We start from the raw sequence: 12311 nt of genomic DNA on the forward strand, positions 1-12311 counted from the left end.
CCACCAGGACTCTGCCCTGCCCCCATCACTCACAGCTGGACAAGGGGTTAAAATCCTTTATTACAAACACATCCAATATACAATGGGGGTCTCCTGGGCCAGGTGGGAGGGAGTGCTGGGAGCAATGTGGGACTGTGGTCCCCTGGCTTCTTTCATGAGGAGGGGCCAGAGAGGGGCACGGGCACAAAGTGGGGGAGAGGAGGCTGCTCAGGCAGAAGGGGATGTGGTGAAGGGAGGGCAGCTGCAGCAACCTCCCAGCAGGCATGGGGAGGGAAGGGCCAGCCTCCCACCAAGTGGGAATGGGGAGGTGTGGGGCAGAGGGGAGGGAAGGGCCAGCCTCCCACTGAGTGGGAATGGGGAGGTGTGGGGCAGAGGGGAGGGAAGGGCCAGCCTCCCACCAAGTGGGAATGGGGAGGTGTGGGGCAGAGGGGAGGGAAGGGCCAGCCTCCCACCGAGTGGGAATGGGGAGGTGTGGGGCAGAGGGGAGGGAAGGGCCAGCCTCCCACTGAGTGGGAATGGGGAGGTGTGGGGCAGAGGGGACTGGAGGGCCAGCCTCCCAGTGGGTATGTGGGGCAGGCTGGATCACCAGGCCACCAGGGACTGGAAAGGCCAGCCTGCTGGTATGTGGGGCAGCATGGGGAGGGGTTGGTGGATGGGTGAGACAGGGCTGGCTTGCCAATGAGGGGAGGACCCAGCCTAGTGGTGTGTGGGATGGAGATGGGGGGCCCCCCCACACTATCTTTGCCATTGGAAGGTTTGATGCAGCCGCTCAGCCTGACCCTTCAGTGCCTGGATCTCGCCCTGGATGAAATCTGTCAGCACCTGGCGCATCTCCATCTGTGGGGCATAGCAGGGTCAGGGGACACGCATCTCCTCCTCTGCACGCCTCCGCCCCCTGCCCCACCCCAAGACCCTCCACTCCCCAGCACGCACTCTGCGTGCCCCTGCCCCAGACCCACCCACTGTCCTGCCCTGACACCCTCTGCCCCCAGCCCACCCACTGCCCCACCCCAACGCCCTCCAGCCATGGCACATCTCTGACCCACCCACTGTTCTGCCCCATGCCCTCCACCCGCAGCCTGACCACTGCCCCACCCCGCCATACCCGCTTCCCCTACACACCCTCTTCACCACCCACTTCCCTGCCCAGATGCCCTCACCCCCAACACACCCTCCTCCCTGTCATGCACCCATCAGGCATGGGGAGAAAAGTGCCAGCCTCCTACTGAGTGGGAATAGGGAAGTGTGGATGAGGCATATCCTCCTTCCCACCCCCAGCATGCTCCCTGCCCCAGCCCTAGCACACCCTCTTCTCCACTCCCAACCTGCCCTATCCCGCCGCTGCCCTGCAACCTGGACGCCCCCTTCTGCACGCCCCAGCATGCTCCCTGCCCTGCATCAGACATGCCCCACCCCTAAGATGCCCTCCACCCACCACAAGCTGCCTGCCCTGGCCCTGTGATGCCCCACCCCCAGCACATCCTCCACCCCCAGACCCAGCTTCCTCCCTGTCCTTCCACACCTCTGCAGCAGCCCCAGCATGCCCCATCCCCAAACACACAGCTGCCGGGCACGTGCCAGGCCTCTCCTCCCTGCCGTGCCAGGCACACCCCTTCAGCCTACGCCCCCTCACGTCTCTGCCCCCAACCCAACCTACCCCTCATGCCTGTGCCCCCAGGACACTGGTCCCCAAGCTCACTGGGTCTCCCTACCCCCCCGGTCACTCTCCCCACACCATGCCAGCCTAGCCCCCACTCACCGCAGACTTGTTCTCAGCTTGCAGCTGCTCCAACACGGGCCGGACGCTGAATGGTTTCCCAACGAGAACCGTGATCTGCTGCGGGGGGGGCGGGGCATGGTGGTAAGTGGGGCCCAGCTGCCACATCCTCTCCCCGCAACCCAGCCCCAGCATGTGGGGGAGCACCATTAACCCACTGATGCTGCAGTTTATCTAGGACCTACTGTAAATGTTAAGAGCCCCCCTCCCTCCTGCCGTTTACATAGGGTCTACTCAATGCAGCAGGTGGGGGAAGGGCTCCACTCCACCTATCCCAGGACCCACCTGGCCAATGCGGGGCACGTACGGAGGGGCATTGGGCAGCACGTCATTCAGACCTGGGGACAGAAGGGAGTGTTAGAGACATGCAGGATTCCAGTCACCCCACTCCCCTGGCTGACCTCTCCCTGGGCTCCTGTCTGGGTCCAGGCTCTCTGCAGGGCCACAGCCAGGCCAGAACTCCTCCCTAGGGCGCTGAGCTGTGGGGAGGTCCCTGCCGCTGGGTCCAAGCCCTAGGCTCTATCCTGCCACGTGTGGAGCTGCTCAAGGCCGCAGGCATGCTATGGGGGGCCCCTGACCATTTGGCCCCCCTTGAGCTGTGCAGCCACAGTGCTCCCCTCTCTGCCAAGGGCCTGCCCAGCTTGGTATGCCCATGTCACTGCTGGAGGAAAGCCCCGCCTCACTGCTGGCTGGAAGAAGAGGCCCAAAGGCAGCTCGATCTAGGGTAGCCAGCCAGGCCTTACAGCCCCAGGTTGTGCCAGGGGATCCTCGCCATGGCAATGGCCAGGAGTTGCCTGACCCACTCCTGGCAGCTGACCCTATGTGAGGAACCTCAGTGGCCTCCCACAGCAACCCAGTCACACCCCATCCCAACCACTATCCCCCCCCACAGACAGCCCCTCCTGGATCCCTGCCTCAGCCTCACCGATGTGCCAGAGGGGCAGGATGATGGGGTGCTGCCGGCACTCTGCTAGGAGACGCCCAATCCCTAGAGGCAAAGAGAGGAGGGATTAGAAAGGGCCACTCCGATTACCCAGCCCCAATCGCAGGGAGGCAGAAAGGACAGGGCATGACGTACTGGATTTTCTGCGACCATTATATATAGTGGCACCAAATCTTGTGCCAGGGGGGCAGTCTAAGAAGGCTGGTAGTGCCCTGGGTGTTTACGTCATTTGTGCCAGCTTTGCATGTGATTATACACAGTGGCTTTACACCTAAACTAGAAATGTTTGAGGGCTGAGATTCACTATGGGAGCTGTGACCATCCCCCAGTCAGGTGATGGGGGCTGAACAAAAACACAGAGACCAGCTACCCAGACTCGATTCCACATTTTATGGAACTGGACTGGGACGTGCTGGCTAAGCCAACGACCAATAGCAGAGTGCCACAGCAGCCCACGTGGGCTAGTGACCCTCCATTGCCTGTGGAAGAAGAAAGGACTTTCTCCCTCCACAAGGCAGTGACCATCTTGGGTCTGTGTCCACATGAACTAAGCCGGTGTGAAGTGAGAGGCCCATCCCTCACAGGGTGTATCTTCAGAGACTTTCAAGAAAGCAGCACATTACGCTGCCGGCCAGCCAGCATCAACAGCTGTAACTGACGTGTGCAACATACCACTTCAACAATTTCTCTCTCTCAGCTGCTCTTTCTTTATTAAGCTTTCGATGTTAGATGCTAAAGGACTGACACGGCATGCTGGTTTGGGTCAGATCTAGGTATGCATTGACCTGGGAATGCGGCTGGTCCCTTTGGGGCCTGGAAGAGTCTGAGTGGAGCTGGTGAAATAGGCTTTCACAGCCCCTCGCGTGAGTAGGAGGGTTACTAGCTGGGCATTAGGAGTGGCTGGAGAATTGCTGGGTTTGCTTGTGTGGCTTCTGGCTGGCCAGTGGAGCTGGAAGAGGGACTTTTGTGGCTGGTTGCTTTGTCTTAGTGGGAAGGAAATTCCAGGCTGGGCTGTAAGTGGCCTGATTTGAAGGAAAGATACCCTGGATTAATAGTACCTAGAAATCCTCATAATATTCCATGCAACCCCCTTACCCAGCCTCGATTGCCAGAAGGCAGAAAGGGTAGGCCCCCCTCCAGCCCTGCCCCAATTTCTGGGAGCAGAGGGAGGAAGGGTCAGAAAGAGCAGGCCCTCCCTTACGCAGCCCCGATTCCCATGGGGCACAGGGAAGAGGGGTCAGAAAGGGCACCCACCACCCGTAACCTGCCCCTCTCTCCCATGCGCTCACCCCACTTGAAGCGCAGGAATTCTTGGCTCACGTTCACTTTGCCTGCAGGAAAGAGAGAAGTGGGGGGTGGGTGGGAGGCTCCTGTCACCTCCCACGTGTGTTCCCTGCAAGCTGTGCACCTGGCAGCTACAGAGGACAGTTCCATGCCGCCCAGGCCCCTTCCTCTGTCCTGCAGCTAGTCCCAGAGCCTCCTGCTGGCTGTGCAGAGTTGGGGGTGGGGCTGATCTCAGGGTGACCCCATCACCCCAGAATAGGGGGGAGGGTCCGGTCTGTACCAGGAGGGCTGCAAGATGGCTCAGAATGTGGGGGACGTGTGGGCTGTAATAGCAGAAACCAAGGACAGACATGGCTAAACCGGGGGAAAAGGTCAAACCAGTATCTCAGGTGTCTGTGTAGCAATGCGAGAAGCTGGCGATGCTGGGAACCAAACATCTGTGCCAGCCGAGCTCCTAGCTGGGGTGGGATAATACCAATGATTGGAGGGCTAGCAAACAAGGGGCAGGCTGCTCCAGAAGGATGGGCAGGGAAAATAGGAGGTGGTGGTGTCATGCGTGTTCAACAGGGGAGAACAAGGGCGAGGGGGGCTCCACCGGGTTCTGTTCTGGGGTCAGTTCTGTTCAATATATTTGCCAACTACTTAGGTAATGGCTCAGAGTTCACTGCTCCGTCTACGGCTGACACCAAGGTGGGAAGGGCTGCAAGTGCTTTGGGAGATGGGGTCACAATTCAAAATGATCTGGACAAATCAGATGAAGCCCAATAAGGACAATGGCAAGGCACTGCCCTTAGGGAGGGGCAGCTGCTTCACACAGAGCATGGGAAGGGACTCCCTAGGGCGGGATATGACAGGGCCGGAGCTGCAGGGCAGAGTGGGAGTCCACACCAAAAAAGGGCAAACAGGAGTCTGGGATGGATTAACAGGAGTGTTGGGTGCAAGACATGGAGTCATTTTTCCACTTGACCCTGTGCTGACAAGGCCTCCGCTGGACCAGTGTCCAGTTCTGGGCCCCACATTTCAGGAAAGATGTGGAGAAACTGGAAAGAGTCCAGAGAAGAGCAACAGAAATAATTAAACATCTAGAAAACCTGACCTTGGAAGGTTTATTTAGCTTGGAATAAAGACAGCTGAGGGGGCCCTCAGAGCTGCCGGGTGCCTCAAAAGGGGGTTAACAAGGAGGAGGGAGAAAAACACTCTCCTTAACCTCTGAGGGATAGCACAAGAAGCAATGGGTTTAAACTACAGCGTGGGAGGGTTAGGCTGGGCATCAGGAAGAGCTCCCTGTCGGGGGGGTGAAGCGCTGCAGGAAATTGCCAGGGGGCTGTGGGATCTCCATCACTGGAAATGTTTCAGAGCATACTGGAGAAGCACCTCCCAGGGGTGGTCTAGATGCTGCTGGGTCCTGCCCAGAGTGCAGACGACTTGATGGTGCTGGGTCCTGCCCAGAGTGTAAGAGCCTGGACTCAGAGACCTCCTGAAGTTCCTTCCAGGTCAAGTGTTCTATAAGTCAGTGACTGAGCTTCAGACACACCCAGGGTGTCCCCTGCACCCCATTTCTGCAGAGCCTGGAAAGAGCCAGGGCTCAGGACAGAACATGGCCCCTCACCCCCCTGAAGCTCAGCCCACCCTTCAACCACCCCAGCCCCTGCAGCCAAACCACGCCCCCTGCTCCCCAAGCCCAGCCCTGCCCCTCACCCACCCAGATGCTGGGCCACCCCCCACTGCCCCACGCAGCCCAGCCCTACAGGCTGTGCCCCATAACCAGCCCCATTACCCTCAGGGAAGATGTGCACCCAGTCTCCGTGGTTCAACTTCTCCAGGAGGAAATCCATCCCCTTCTGGTACACACCATCCCCTGGGGGACAGAGCCGTTAGCCACAGCCTGCAGTCCCTGTGGCTTGCCTAGACAGCCTCACCTGCCAGCCCCTCCCCATGTCTGAGCCAGCCCCTTCCCCACAATGTCCCATCCAGATGACTCTCCAAACAGCCTCTGGGAGGCAACATCGTTAGACAGGGCCTGCAGCTCCTCCTTCCATGTCCTCCAGAACCCACCTCAGCTGGCCCCTTTCCTGTATCCTCCCCAGCCCCTGCCCCCACCTTCTACCTTGCCGATTTCCCCTGTGAGGACGTGAGGGGTCTGTGAGCTCAGGGATGTCGGGGGAGCACCCCCAATTCCTCCCCCTCCCCTTGTTACACCAGTAACATCAGAGCACTGAGTTCCCCCTCCGGCATGCAAACCCTTCGACCCCCCCATAACTCCCCACTTCACCACCCCTCCACCCCCCATGTGCCCCCACCTGCCCCTCACCTCGGCACACGGGAACACACTGCCCCAGGCTGAAGAAACAGGAGTGAAGCTTTCTGGTGAAACAGATGTCGGCTGCCGTGGGGGTCCTGGGAGGAAGTACATGGCATACAAGTGGGGGAAACCAGAGTCTCCCTCTCCCCAAAACACTATTGGCTCCTCTCCAGGCCAGCCTGCCCCATCCTCTCTAAAACTGCACCCACCCCAACACCTCCTCCCATCACCAGCCCATCCGCCTGTACTCCACACACCATGCCCCCTCAACACCCGCACTCACCAGCCCATCTCCCCTGAAGACCGTCCTGCCCCATCCCCCCGCACCCCACACACTCACCAGCGCATCTTCTTCAGGTTCCATACATGCCGTAGCTTCAATATCCCTGGGAAACGGGACAGATGCTGAGGAGTACCTGCCAGACCCCGCCATCACTGCGTGGGAGGGCCTTCTTCCCTCTAGGGGCTACTCCAAGGAGAGCATGGACTAAGCCAAAACCAGCTCCTCTCCCTTGGCAAACAGGGTTCTGCCCTCCTGCATCCCAAGTCCCCGCCTAGGTCCCCAAAGGCAGGGCCTCTGCAAGGTGTGACAGGCCCAGCCCTAGAGATGGGGCCCCGCAGGGTGTGACGTGCCCAGCCCAGCCCAGCCCAGCCCCTACCCCAGAGGTGGGGGTCATCCATGCAGGACTGGTGGTTGGACACGGTGATGAGTGGTATCCCCAGCTGGCGCTGCTCAACCAGGTCATACAGAATCTCCTTGTTATGGACACGCAACCGGTTCATGCCCCCTGTGGGAAGAGGGGAGTAGTGTTGCCAGACACCCTGCAATATGAAGAACGGTCCTGCATTTCCCTGACAAGTCCCACACCCTGCATTTACACAACAATGTGCCGCTGGGGGGTGCAGGAATTGTCAGGGAAATTCTCTGCCCCTGGCAGGGGCTGCCTGTCCTGCATAAGTTCTCTAAAGACCTGCCAACCCTAAACGGGGAGAAACTGACACACGAGGGCAGAACCCAAGCTAGGTGTGCTGGGATCCCTACTCAGAGGGCCTAGGCAAGAGGGGCAATAGTTGGCAGACAGGTTGCTATGGGGCAAAAGTGAGGATGGGCAGTGGTTGGTGAGCACAGTGGAGGAGGGAGCCATGGGGAGGGGGTGTGATGTAGTGGTGGCAGGGGGATGTGATTCCCTTGGTTGGGTGCAGGTGTTTCCTGATGACCTGTAATTCCCTGCAGTTACCCTAAGTCCCATTAGGTAACATCAGTGCACAGTGAGCTCACAGGTGACCCGTTTGTTTCCCTTGAGAGTGGGTGTCACAGCCGAGGAGGGGTTACTCCTAGAGCCTGTTGGAGTCAGTCCCAGAAGGCAGAGGGGCCTACAGCCTAACCCCAAGGAATGTGAGAACAAGAAGTAGTTCTGTGGCACCTTATAGACTACAAGGTGCCACAGGAGTTCTTGTTGTTCTCAAAGCTACAGACTAACACGGCTCCCTATCTGATTCTTATCCCCAAGGAATGTGTGACCTGCAAGGCATCAGACCCACTGAAGGGGTTCTTCTGGGAATCGTGGGGTGCAGCAGGCATCAGCCTGTGAGTCGACAACCCTGTTCAGGAACCTCTCTGTGGAGCTGTGGCATCTGGAGAGCAAACAGAGACTAAAGGAACTGGAGGACTTAAGAGAGAGGATGGCAACATGAGCAGGCAATGGCAGAACTGAGGGCTAAAGAAACTCCTGCAGCACTGAGTCACGAGGGCACCCCGGACTACGTGGAGCCTTGCCATGAACGGCCTGTCCCCATTTAAGGAGGGGAAGGACGTAGATGTTTTCTTTAACACCGTTGAGAAGGCCTGTGATCTGCACTGTATGGATGCAGAAAACAGGCTACAGCATCTCACCCCGTTAGTGGATCCCAAAGCCACAGGGATGTTCAGCCAGATGGAAGGGGTGTGATCGGGGGCTACAAATACTTCAGAAAGGCCCTGCTGTGCAAGTTTGAGATGACCACCGAAGTGCGTTGGAGAAAGTTATGGAGTTCACATAAGGCCCTGGGGAGACCTACAAGGAACGGCTCCTGCGGCTGGGGTGATACACCTGCAAGTGGCCAGATGGGGCAGGGACCCAGACCAGGGAGGAACTGGTTGATCTGCAGGCACTGGAGCAGCTGTACGGACTCTGCCTGCCCAACCCGAGAATGTGGCTGATGGACTAGAGGGCCAGGGGAGCAGCCAAGACCAGGGCAAACCAACCAATCTCAGGGAACCAGTGAGACCTCATCTATTATTGCTGTGGGCAGAAGAGCCATAAGCAGGCCCAGTGCCCCAAGTTCCCTCACAGGCTGAGCAGACAGATGCCTCATGGGGCTAACTGGGTGGGGGCCCAGCCACAGGAGTGGCTGGCTGATGGGCAGGAGGGGCTGGCAGTTTGCCCTCAGCTTGGGAGGAGGTGGATCCCTAGGCCAGCTCCTCTGGGGGCCCAGATGCACTGGACTCAGTTTAAGGGTGGGGGCAGGGCTGCCTCTGCAGAGTGAGTGCCTCACCCCACCCCCGGAGGTGGACAGAGGAAAATCAGGGGATTGTGAAATGCCGGCAGGAATGTGACACTGGTCTGCCCCAAACTGGTGGCACCAGACTGGGTGGTGCCCACCTCACCCCTGCCCTGGCTGCATCACATGAAGGGGACAACGCCAAGCTCCAGCGGTGGAGCCAGCTCCTGCAGGACTATGAGAGAGGGGTGGTCCATGTCAGAGGAACAGCAGTATCACAGCCAATGCCCTGTCACGCAGGGAGGGCCCCAGACCTCCCCAAGGTGAGTGACCCCACTCAGTTTGGTTTAGAAGGGGGAAGAGACATGATGCAGTGGGGGATGTGGGGAAAGCACAATTGGAAATGCAGCTGGCAAGGGATGTGAAGAGTAACAAGAAGGGTTTCTACAGGCATGTGACTAATAAAATGGGTTATCAGAGAAGGTGTGGGGACGTTACTGGATGAGGGAAGTAACCTAGTGATAGATGATGCAGGAAAAGCTGAAGGACTCAATGCTTTTTTTGCCTCAGTCTTCACAGACAAAGTCAACTCCCATGCAACAGTCCTAGACAATGCAGTATGGGAAGGTGGAGGGCAGCCATCTGTGGGGAAGGAACAAGTTCTGAGCTATCTAGAAAAACTAGATGTGCACAAGTCCATGGGTCTGAATTTAATGCACCCCAGGGTACTGAGGGAATTGGCAGAGGTCATTGCTGAACCTTTGGCCACTATCCTTGAAGACTCTTGGAGATCAGGGGAGATAGGATGACTGGAAGAAGGCAAACGTAGTGCCCATCTTTAAAAAAGGAAAGAAGGACAATCCAGGGAACTATAGACCCATCAGCCTTACCTAAATCCCTGGGAAAATAATGGAGAGAATCCTCAAGGAATCTGTTTTGGAGCACTTGGAAGAGGGGAAAGTGATCAAAAGTAGCCAACATGGATTCACCAGGGGCAAGTCCTGCCTGACCAATCTGATTAGCTTCTATGACAAGGTAACAAGCTCTGTGGACATGGGGAAGTCAGTGGATGTGATATACCTTGACTTCAGCAAGGCTTTTGATACAGTTTCCTACAACATTCTTGTCCATAAGTTAAGGAAATATGGATTGGATCCTTGGACTATAAGTTGGATAGAAAGCTGGCTTGATGGTCGGGCCCAACGAGTAGAGGTCAATGGCTCGATATCTGGATGGCGGTCTGTTTCAAGCGGAGTGCCGCAAGGGTCGGTTCTGGGGCCGGTGGTATTCAGCATCTTTATTAATGAGCTGGATCGCACCCTCAGCAAGTTTGCGGATGACACAAAACTAGGGGGAGAGGCAGATTCGCTGGAGGGTAGAGAGAGAATCCAGGGGGACCTGGATAAATTGGAAGACTGGGCCAAAAGAAATCTGATGAATCCCAAACATTGTTATAGGCTGGGGACTGACTGGCTCAGCAGCAGTACAGTGGAAAGGGACCTAGAGATTGTAGTGGATGAATGACTGGATATGAGTAAACAGTGTGCCCTTGTAGCTAAGAAGGCTAACAGCATACTAGGGTGCATTAGGAGGAACATTTCAAGCAGATCTAGAGAAGTAGCTATTCCTCTTTATTCAGCACTGGTGAGGCCACATCTGGAATATTGTGTCCAGTTTTGGGCCCCCCCCACCCCCCGTATAAAAAGGATGTGGATTTGGTGGAGCAGGTTCAGTGGAGAGCAACAAAAATGATTAAGGGGCTGGAGCACAAGACCTATGAGGATAAGCTGAGGGATTTGGGCTTGTTTAGTTTACACAAGAGAAGACAGAGGTGATTTAATAGCAGCCTTCAACTTCCTGAAGGGGAGCTCTAAAAAGGAGGTTGAGAAACTGTTCTCAGTGATGTCGGATGGCAGAACAAGGAGCAATGGTCTGAAGTTGAAGAGGGGGAGGTGTAGGTGTAGATATTAGGAAAAACTACTTCACCAGGTGGGTGGTGAAGCACTGGAATGTGTTGCCTAGAGAGGTGGTGGATTCTCCATCCCTTGAAGTTTTTAAGTCCCAGCTGGACAAGGTCCTGGCTGGGATGACTTAGTGGGGGTTGATCCTGTGTGAAGCACGGGGCTGGACTAGATGACCTCCTGAGGTCCCTTCCAGCCCTGTGATTCTGTGATTTCATTCCCCTGCTTGGGTTGCAGGTGTGTTCTGATGCCCTGTAGTTCCCTGCAGTTAGCTGAGAGAGGGTGGTGCCTGGGAAGTGGCATGGGTCCCCAGACAGGGGGAATGGGGCCTGAGAAACAGGAAGTAGCCAGCTGAGGGGGCAGGGACCAGCTGAGTGGGGAAAGTGCTTGAGGAGTGTGGTGGAGCCAGGAAGGGGGCAGAACCCAGGTGAGTGGAGGAGGTGCCTGGTAGGATTGGGAAGGGGCCTGTGAAGTAGGGCAAGGCAAGAGCACTCACGGGTCCAGAAGCAGCTGTAAGTGCCCACCAGGCCAGTGACCAGGCGGCTGGCCAGGCTCCAAGGCAGGTGGAAGACATGTGGGAAAGGCCAGGGCACCGCCAGGGGCATTGTCCCTCCACCACCTGTGGGCACATGCTGGTCTCAGGTGGGGGGGGAATGCCCCACCCCTCCCCAGTAGCCCTGCCTCTCCCAATAGTCCCCCCAGTGCCCCACCCCTCCCCCATAGTCCCCCCAGCAGCCCTACCTCTCCCCGTAGTCCCCCTCCCCTCCCCCATAGTCCCCCCAGGAGCCCTACCTCTCCCCTCAGTGCCCCTCCCCAGGAGCCCTACCTCTCCCCTCCCCTCCCCCCAGGAGCCCTACCTCTCCCCTCAGTGCCCCTCCCCTCCCCCATAGTCCCCCCAGGAGCCCTACCTCTCCCTATAGTCCCCCCGCCAGTGCTCCGCTCCGCCCCGCCCCGTCTCACCCCACCCCATATCCTCACAGCAGCTCCTCTCCCATGGCCCCCTGCGTCGCCCCACCTGCCAGGCCCTGCCGCCGTAAAGCGTGTACTACGGCGCGTCGCAAAGCGAGAGGGGCTGGCGGCGTGAAGTGGTCGGCGGACCCGGAGCAGACGAGAGGCGATGGCAGAGCGGCTGGTTCCGGAGGGAGGGGAGCATCTGGGAGGCCGCGCGCGCCGCTGCGGCTCCTCCTTCCGGCTCCGACGGCGGCGCTACCGCTGACGTCACAAAGGCCTCGCGGCGCCTAGGCACCTTTGGCTCCGCTCGTTGCCGTCGTGGCTGAGCGGTGATGTCACAGCCTCGATGACATCACGGCGGGCAGGAGCTGCCTCGCGCAGCTCGTGGGAGCGCACGCTCGTGTGCTCGTGGCTGTGCGGGTCTGACACGTCCGTTGCGGTAGTGACAGAGGGAGCCAGGCTAGTCTGTGCACTATCAAACAAAAAGCAGCCCCGTGGCACCCTAAAGGCTAGCGCAATACTTTACCGGGCGCTGAGCTTCCGTGGGACAGACCCGCTTCTTCACACCAGCACAGACTCCATATTTAAGGCACAGAGATCCAAAACCAGTAA

General features: G+C 58.1%; 1 protein-coding gene across 9 annotated transcripts; it reads right to left on the reverse strand.

The window, feature by feature from the left end:
• Nucleotides 1-40: 40 nt before the first annotated feature.
• On the reverse strand, nt 41-11895 carry TAFAZZIN (tafazzin, phospholipid-lysophospholipid transacylase). 9 transcript variants are annotated; one of them, XM_075016701.1, is made up of 11 exons: nt 11764-11895; nt 11245-11367; nt 6966-7128; nt 6647-6692; nt 6316-6401; nt 5782-5862; nt 4010-4051; nt 2703-2765; nt 2063-2115; nt 1760-1834; nt 41-837 (listed from the first exon to the last, which is right to left on the reverse strand). In XM_075016701.1, exons 2-11 carry the CDS (start codon nt 11320-11322, stop codon nt 736-738), a joined length of 789 nt encoding a protein of 262 aa, XP_074872802.1. In that variant the 5' UTR covers nt 11323-11367; nt 11764-11895; the 3' UTR covers nt 41-735. The 9 variants fall into 9 exon arrangements, with proteins under 9 accessions (XP_074872802.1, XP_074872795.1, XP_074872799.1 ...); XM_075016694.1 differs by having other exon boundaries at nt 1760-1837; XM_075016698.1 differs by having other exon boundaries at nt 1760-1837; nt 6966-7094; nt 11764-11889.
• Between the last annotated feature and the right edge of the window lie 416 nt (nt 11896-12311).

This window comes from Carettochelys insculpta, chromosome 22 (genome assembly GCF_033958435.1).
Source record: "Carettochelys insculpta isolate YL-2023 chromosome 22, ASM3395843v1, whole genome shotgun sequence".
Classification (NCBI taxonomy): Eukaryota; Metazoa; Chordata; order Testudines; family Carettochelyidae; genus Carettochelys; species Carettochelys insculpta.